The sequence below is a fragment of the Mesoplodon densirostris genome, chromosome 3 (assembly GCF_025265405.1).
Source record: "Mesoplodon densirostris isolate mMesDen1 chromosome 3, mMesDen1 primary haplotype, whole genome shotgun sequence".
Lineage (NCBI taxonomy): Eukaryota > Metazoa > Chordata > Mammalia > Artiodactyla > Ziphiidae > Mesoplodon > Mesoplodon densirostris.
This window is the reverse complement of record NC_082663.1, coordinates 131,465,020-131,474,217: the sequence shown is the minus strand read 5'-3', so window position 1 is coordinate 131,474,217 and position 9,198 is coordinate 131,465,020. Positions and strand designations below refer to the sequence as shown.

At 48.4% G+C, this 9,198-nt stretch overlaps 1 protein-coding gene across 1 annotated transcript; it reads left to right on the top strand.

The window, feature by feature from the left end:
• Positions 1-4,698: 4,698 nt before the first annotated feature.
• On the top strand, positions 4,699-6,993 carry LOC132485541 (Golgi-associated RAB2 interactor protein 3-like; the record flags this gene model as incomplete). The annotated part of the gene is made up of 4 exons (XM_060092074.1): positions 4,699-5,277; positions 6,052-6,130; positions 6,320-6,477; positions 6,592-6,993. Coding segments are annotated over 4 exons (1,218 nt in total), but the record flags the coding sequence as incomplete, so codon positions are not given.
• Between the last annotated feature and the right edge of the window lie 2,205 nt (positions 6,994-9,198).

Sequence of the window (9,198 nt, the reverse complement as noted above, 5' to 3'; positions counted from 1 at the left end):
CATTATCAAGGATCCAGGAGAAAGCGGATCCGGTGAGGCCACTGCAGGTGCCCCCCATGGATTAAATGCAGCCGTGGAAAGCGCCGAAGGATCAGCGGCAGGAATGGCCATTGGCCTGGCTGGAGCCACCATCAAGGATCCAGGAGAAAGCGGATCCGGCGAGGACATTACAGGTGCTGCCAGCTTATCCTTGCAGGACACGAACCTCGTCTTGGCGGATGTTGCCAGCACATCCTCGACGGTGGCAGATGGTCCAGAGAGCAGCATGAGCATGGTGTTGCCAGTTGCAGTCACAACCAGCAAGCCTGCTGCTGGAAGAGCTGAAGGGAAGGTCGCAGACCCCGTGGTCTCCACCTTGCAGACTGAAGGCTACATGTCTGAACGGGATGGAAGCCAGAAGGGCTTCCACCCCAGGGATGAAGCCTGGAGAGAAAAAAAGAAAAGAAGGACACGTCTTCATCGAGGAAAAGTTCCCATCACCGCAGGACACGTGAAGGTCACCACAGGACAGGAGGGGACAAGACCCAGAAATCATCCTCCCACTGGTCCTCATCTGGCCATGGAAACTCCAAAGTTGACAAAGGACGGGAGGACAGCTCGCAAACTGAGGAACAGCCAGTCCGCCACCAGTTCAGGGACTCTAAGTAAGACATCCAGTAAGATCCTCTCCTTCTTTAGGAGCTTCAGAGTCATTCCTGGTTCAGAAACAAGGCTCACACATGACCATTGAGAGGCAGACAAAGCCCTGGTTGGCTTCCATGTTTAGCACACATTTGCTAAAAGGGGAGAAAAAAACAAGGACATGATAAACACAAAATTCACAATACTGGATTTCTGTAGGGTAAAAAGAAGGGAGGGATGGTCTGGGAGGAAAAGCTTCAACAGAGTGGGAATTTTTCTATTATGCAAAGGGTATGTCCATGGGAATGTATTATCGTTTCCATTTTATTTTAACATCTCTGACATCAGGATGATTTTTATACTGCTGTCAGCCAAATGGCAGTCACTGCCTTAGAAATATCTCAACCAATTTGTTTCACTGTTGTTTTCCTTTCAATATATGCACAAGAGATGGATGACAAAGTCTGAAAGAGATCTTTCAAGAACTATAAGATAAAGAAACTAAGGGACATAAATACTCACTATCCAGGAACACAAGAAAGGTTTAGAGGTATTGTTAAGGAATAACAGAATAATCCAAAATGCTCTGTACTGATGAACTATGCAAATTATGTATGCATGTGGAAAGCGATTCTAAAAATAAAAAAAATCATAAATGAGATTATGAAATCTCATTTCATACTGAGATTATGCATTCTTAAATGCCCATCATAAAAAAGTCTTTCCAATTTAAAAAAAAGTTGTAAATAAATTTCATGAGTCCATGAAAATCATTCAATTGTTAACAACAGTTGATAACAGTTGGATTAGAGTAACTGTTGATAACAGTTAACCACCGTTGGATTTGAGAAGAATGCCTCTGAGAACCATGTGTGTTTTTTGTTTTGGGGGTTTCTTTTTTTGCGGTATGCGGGCCTCTCGCTGCTGTGGCCTCTCCCATTGCAGAGCACAGGCTCCGGACGCACAGGCTCAGCGGCCATGGCTCACGGGCCCAGCGGCTCCACGGCATGTAGGATCTTCCCGGACAGGGACACGAACCCGTGTCCCCTCCATCGGCAGGTGGACTCCCAACCACTGCGCCACCAGGGAAGCCCCATGTGTCTTTGTATGAACCGGGGAGTCATCTGCTAGCCTTGCAATTCTCTGCTCATTCCCTTCTGTGACAACAGGGTCTACTAGGATGGAAGTTGGGTTTCCAGTAAAACTTAGGGACTTTCTCTGCAGAGCAAATTAAGTGGTAGAGGTGGAGGAGGTGAGAAATAAGATACGGATTCTGGGAGGAGTGGTAGCTTGGGAGGATGAGAGGAAGCCCTTCTCAGTTGCTCTGGTGGGTGGCTGGAAAATCCCATCTTGTGATTTCCGATACACAAAGACCAATAGATTGCGGGGATCAATGTGTCCTTGGAGTTCACTCTTGAAGCAGTGGGTCTTGGTAAGAGGAGAGAAAGAGCCATGTTCTCTAAGACCTGAGAGGGATTTGGGGGAAGCCTTCCGGAAATGTGAGGAGTTACGGGGTAGAGGAGGGAGATAAAGGGGAACTCTTTCCCAAGCCTTTGACTCAGAGCCCCAGATTTTCACTATGCCAGAGGCTGAATCAGCCTACTTAAAACAGCTTCATCTTAGGATTCTGTACCCTTGGCTTTACCTTTTGTCTTTCTTAGCGTGTATTAGGCATTCTCACTCCCTCACCCCAAAGGACTTCTTTAACGTGAACCTAGTTAGTCCACTATGCAGGGCGTTCGCTGAGCAGACCCACAGTTGACACAGTTTACACCTCCAGTGCAGTAGTAAAGTGGAGGTGGGGACTTGCCCACCGCAACGTGCCCTGCCTGGCACTTTCTCTGGATTTCCTTTTCTATCTTGACAGTTCATCAAGAGACACGTGCACAGATACCTACGTATTTCAAAGCAACAGGCATCTTCCTCTGGAGGGAGACATCAATTTGGGTAGCAAGTCAGTACACCCTATCAGATCAAGGCCAATATTTTGGACAGCAATATTCATCACCATGGTAGCAATTCTGCAGCTGCAAGTGCAATGAGGCAATGGATGGTTGATTACAGACTGACCAATGTCCCAAACTTCAAGTCTGGCAACACACATACATACTAGAAAGGGTTTTTTTTCCCTACAGCAAAATAAGGTCCTTCACAGGATTGTTGAAGACGTGCTATGGTGGGAGGCATATTGAAGGCAGTGTCGTGGCTGGCACAGCAAGCGTGATGTGATGCTGGGGAACACAGCAGGGGCCACGCCATGCAAGGCTTTGAGGTCCATTTAAAGGATTTTGATTTCTGACCTTGGAGGGATGCAAAGCCATGATATGTTTTCAATAGGGGAGTGGCCTGATCAAATGTGCACTTTGTGGAGGGTACTGTGGTTTCTGTGAAAAGAAGCATTTGGCTGGGGGGGTTGTTAATATGGGACTTTATGTGACTTCCTATTTTTGGCCACAGGATCTATATAATGAGGAGATTGGAGAGTATGTTTTGAAAGACACCGTTCCATTTGAAATATCCACGTGGGGTGCATTTCTTCAACGAAGGACTTGTGGCCCCAGCTGCTGGGGGTGCATCCCACAGAAAGCCTTCAGCTGGCAGTGAGTTTGGAAATTGCCTGGGTTCCTCACCCGAGGTGCACGGCAAGAAATGATTGACGTGGAGTGTGAAGGTCAGGCCATCGTAGCCCAACACAGACCCTCTCGGAAGGGTCACTCCAGTTCAAGAGCTCAGCTTCGGGCTTCCCTGGTGGCGCAGTGGTTGGGAGTCCGCCTGCCGACACAGGGGACACGGGTTCGTGCCCCGGTCCGGGAGGACCCCACATGCCACGGAGCGGCTGGGCCCGTGAGCCATGGCTCCGGAGCCTGTGCTCCGCAACGAGAGAGGCCACAACAGTGAGAGGCCCACGTACCGCAAAAAAAAAAAAAAAAAAAAAAAAAAAGCAGGGGTCAAGGAGGGAAGGATTGGGAGTTTGGGATTAGCAGATACAAACTACAGGATGGATAAACAGCACGGTCCTACTGTAGAGCACAGAGAACTATATTCAGTATCCTGTGATAAACCATAATGGAAAAGAATATGAAAAAGAATGTATGTATACAAAAAACTGAATCAGAAATTAACAGAAGAAATTAACACAACACAAATTAACACAACATTGTAAATCAACTATACATCAATAAAAAAGAAGAAGGAAAAGAAAAAAAATACAAACCAAGTTTGGGTTCCCTTTGTGGGGAGGGAGCATGCAGAAGAGGGGCTGGCAGGGTTCTATTTCTTGCTCTGGGTGGCAGCTACAAGGGTGTTCACTTTCTTGTTACTCATTAAGCTATATTTATGGTTTCTGCACTTTCATGAATGTGTGTTATATTTCACAATAAAAAGTTTCTAAAACTGTAAAAAATATAAATATAAATGTAAATATAAACAAAAGTTAGCCTCCTTGAAAAGAGAAAATGGGTGAGAAAATTCTCCATATCCTGGAAATGACAGTACCAATGGGACTCTGACAGGTAGCACTCTTTCTAAGTTCCTGCCAGCACTGTGTTATATACGCTGGGGGCACAGAGAACAGCAATTCCCATAGGATGCCTGCCCTTAGCAAGGACACAGTCCACTTCCAGGATTTTATCCCCAGGACATCATTCAGCAGAAGCACGAAGATGATCCCTGCAGGGAGATTTGTAACAACAACAAGACTGGAAACCACCCAGATATTTACAAAAGCAGGAGGGTTTTCTCAACCTTTTGATTACAAAGACTATCCAGCCTACCCACACCTATACCCTGGCAGGGTCAGCCTGTTCCCTATGGACATGGTGGTTGGTTTAGGGGGAGGCTGGTGAGCCTGCCCCAAGGGGGTGGGGACTTGGAGGCTCAACCAAGGGGTGTGCGATGTGATGGTGACGGGTCACAAAGGACTTGCGGTATAAATATGGTCGGGCCAAGAGACTCTGGCAGAGTCCTGCAGGGAGGTGACGAGTTGCTTTCGTTCCCTCTCTCTCTCCGAGACTCAATTTGTGGCTGGTGGCTCTGTCTTGAACGAAGAGAGCCATGAGCAGTGGGAGTTCACCTCATTACATGGCCAATAGCTACTGTTCAGTGGGGGTGTTGAGGACCTCCATGGGGGTCCTGCAACGACAACTGTACGAGGGAGGAGAGTATGACATTTTCAAGTACGCTCCCATGTTTGAGAGCGACTTTATCCAGGTCAGCAAGGAAGGAGAACTGATTGACCTAGACAACCGCGTCCGAAGGGTGACTGTGGGCGTCGCATCCACCAGCCCCCTCTTCCCACTACCTGACGTCATGCTGCTGGCCCAAACAACGAAAGTCTGTGACGAGCATGTCAGATGCGCCGGGATCACCAAGGGGAGAGGTTGCAAGCCCCTGAAGACCCTAGAGCTCACCAGGCTGCTTCCCTTGAAGTTTGTCAAGATCTCCATCCACAACCGTGAGAAACAGCAGCTGTGCCTGAATCTTGCTACCGGCCGTACTTTCTATCTGCAGCTGTGCCCCTCTTCCGATGCACAAAAAGACCTCTTTTCCCATTGGGAAAAGCTTGTCTATATCCTGAGACCACCGGTAGTCAGTTACAGCAGTACCCCGATGCTCCAAACTGGAGATGCAGCGACTACAGAGGATGCCAAAATCCTAGTGGGAAGCACCCACAGAGACTCAAGAACCCGGGGCAGGGTGCTTTGGGAGAGCAGGGCCTTCATAGCCTTTGGTGCTCTCTGAGACTCGCCTGGGAAATACCTTCTATTGTTGAAAAGGGTCAGGGACAAACGAGCTATCACTATGGGATTCACCACACTGGAGAGGTTCCGAGTGCTTCTCCACCTTGTCCCACAGGGCTGAATTTCAGAGAGACCTTAGGTATCATATCAGCTGCACTGGTCTCATCACCAGGGCTGTAATCCCTTCTACAGCATCCTGATTGTCTGGTCGCTTCTTGAACACTTACCCCAGCCCAGGTAGTCTCATCAGTTGTGGAACATCATTCACAGTTAGGAAGTCCTTCCTTCGTTGTGTCTCCCCGTGACGCCGACATGCTGATTCAAATCAGCCCAACCCGTGTAGTCACCAAAATGCAGAAGGTGTGCATCCCTTGACCCAGGAACCCCACTTCTAGGAGTCTGTCCTGCAGAGAGAGAAGCACAAGGGTATAAAATTAAAGTGTATATCATGGAGAATTGTATCAGTGCTTTCCCTGACCCTGGGACTGTTCAAGTAAAATGGAGTGGCCGTTTGACAGTCGTGCAGTAGATGGGATCTTGCATCCAATGGGAGCTTAGACTGGGTGATTTCAAAGGTTATTCTAAGTATAAGCCCTTGAGTTGCTCAGCTCCAGGAGGAGAGAGGAGCAGACAGTTCAGATCTCACTTTCTGTCATCTCTATCTTACCTGATTCTCCTCCCCTTGGCTCAGACCACAGAGCTCCACAGAGAAAGGGATCAGGATGAGGCTGGGATTCACAAGCTTCGTGACGTGACTGGACCCACAAAAAGCGCCGAAGGATCAGCAGGAGGGATGACCGTGGGCCTGGCGGGAGCCACCATCAAGGATCCAGGAGAAAGCGGATCCGGCGAGGCCACTGCAGGTGCCCCCATAGATCAAGTGCAGCCGTGAAAAGCACCGAAGTATTCAGCGGCAGGAATGACCATGGGCCTGGCGGGAGCCATTATCAAGGATCCAGGAGAAAGTGGATCCGGCGAGGCCATTGCAGGTGCCCCCCATGGATCAACTGCAGCCGTGAAAAGCGCCGAAGGATCAGCGGCAGGGATGACCACCGGTCTGGCGGGAGCCACCATCAAGGATCCAGGAGAAAGCGGATCCGGCGAGGCCATTGCAGGTGCCCCCATAGATCAAGTGCAGCCGTGAAAAGTGCCGAAGTCTTCAGCGGCAGGAATGACCATGGGCCTGGCGGAAGCCATTATCAAGGATCCAGGAGAAAGCGGATCCGGTGAGGCCACTGCAGGTGCCCCCCATGGATTAAATGCAGCCGTGGAAAGCGCCGAAGGATCAGCGGCAGGAATGGCCATTGGCCTGGCTGGAGCCACCATCAAGGATCCAGGAGAAAGCGGATCCGGCGAGGACATTACAGGTGCTGCCAGCTTATCCTTGCAGGACACGAACCTCGTCTTGGCGGATGTTGCCAGCACATCCTCGACGGTGGCAGATGGTCCAGAGAGCAGCATGAGCATGGTGTTGCCAGTTGCAGTCACAACCAGCAAGCCTGCTGCTGGAAGAGCTGAAGGGAAGGTCGCAGACCCCGTGGTCTCCACCTTGCAGACTGAAGGCTACATGTCTGAACGGGATGGAAGCCAGAAGGGCTTCCACCCCAGGGATGAAGCCTGGAGAGAAAAAAAGAAAAGAAGGACACGTCTTCATCGAGGAAAAGTTCCCATCACCGCAGGACACGTGAAGGTCACCACAGGACAGGAGGGGACAAGACCCAGAAATCATCCTCCCACTGGTCCTCATCTGGCCATGGAAACTCCAAAGTTGACAAAGGACGGGAGGACAGCTCGCAAACTGAGGAACAGCCAGTCCGCCACCAGTTCAGGGACTCTAAGTAAGACATCCAGTAAGATCCTCTCCTTCTTTAGGAGCTTCAGAGTCATTCCTGGTTCAGAAACAAGGCTCACACATGACCATTGAGAGGCAGACAAAGCCCTGGTTGGCTTCCATGTTTAGCACACATTTGCTAAAAGGGGAGAAAAAAACAAGGACATGATAAACACAAAATTCACAATACTGGATTTCTGTAGGGTAAAAAGAAGGGAGGGATGGTCTGGGAGGAAAAGCTTCAACAGAGTGGGAATTTTTCTATTATGCAAAGGGTATGTCCATGGGAATGTATTATCGTTTCCATTTTATTTTAACATCTCTGACATCAGGATGATTTTTATACTGCTGTCAGCCAAGTGGCAGTCACTGCCTTAGAAATATCTCAACCAATTTGTTTCACTGTTGTTTTCCTTTCAATATATGCACAAGAGATGGATGACAAAGTCTGAAAGAGATCTTTCAAGAACTATAAGATAAAGAAACTAAGGGACATAAATACTCACTATCCAGGAACACAAGAAAGGTTTAGAGGTATTGTTAAGGAATAACAGAATAATCCAAAATGCTCTGTACTGATGAACTATGCAAATTATGTATGCATGTGGAAAGCGATTCTAAAAATAAAAAAAATCATAAATGAGATTATGAAATCTCATTTCATACTGAGATTATGCATTCTTAAATGCCCATCATAAAAAAGTCTTTCCAATTTAAAAAAAAGTTGTAAATAAATTTCATGAGTCCATGAAAATCATTCAATTGTTAACAACAGTTGATAACAGTTGGATTAGAGTAACTGTTGATAACAGTTAACCACCGTTGGATTTGAGAAGAATGCCTCTGAGAACCATGTGTGTTTTTTGTTTTGGGGGTTTCTTTTTTTGCGGTATGCGGGCCTCTCGCTGCTGTGGCCTCTCCCATTGCAGAGCACAGGCTCCGGACGCACAGGCTCAGCGGCCATGGCTCACGGGCCCAGCGGCTCCACGGCATGTAGGATCTTCCCGGACAGGGACACGAACCCGTGTCCCCTCCATCGGCAGGTGGACTCCCAACCACTGCGCCACCAGGGAAGCCCCATGTGTCTTTGTATGAACCGGGGAGTCATCTGCTAGCCTTGCAATTCTCTGCTCATTCCCTTCTGTGACAACAGGGTCTACTAGGATGGAAGTTGGGTTTCCAGTAAAACTTAGGGACTTTCTCTGCAGAGCAAATTAAGTGGTAGAGGTGGAGGAGGTGAGAAATAAGATACGGATTCTGGGAGGAGTGGTAGCTTGGGAGGATGAGAGGAAGCCCTTCTCAGTTGCTCTGGTGGGTGGCTGGAAAATCCCATCTTGTGATTTCCGATACACAAAGACCAATAGATTGCGGGGATCAATGTGTCCTTGGAGTTCACTCTTGAAGCAGTGGGTCTTGGTAAGAGGAGAGAAAGAGCCATGTTCTCTAAGACCTGAGAGGGATTTGGGGGAAGCCTTCCGGAAATGTGAGGAGTTACGGGGTAGAGGAGGGAGATAAAGGGGAACTCTTTCCCAAGCCTTTGACTCAGAGCCCCAGATTTTCACTATGCCAGAGGCTGAATCAGCCTACTTAAAACAGCTTCATCTTAGGATTCTGTACCCTTGGCTTTACCTTTTGTCTTTCTTAGCGTGTATTAGGCATTCTCACTCCCTCACCCCAAAGGACTTCTTTAACGTGAACCTAGTTAGTCCACTATGCAGGGCGTTCGCTGAGCAGACCCACAGTTGACACAGTTTACACCTCCAGTGCAGTAGTAAAGTGGAGGTGGGGACTTGCCCACTGCAACGTGCCCTGCCTGGCACTTTCTCTGGATTTCCTTTTCTATCTTGACAGTTCATCAAGAGACACGTGCACAGATACCTACGTATTTCAAAGCAACAGGCATCTTCCTCTGGAGGGAGACATCAATTTGGGTAGCAAGTCAGTACACCCTATCAGATCAAGGCCAATATTTTGGACAGCAATATTCATCACCATGGTAGCAATTCT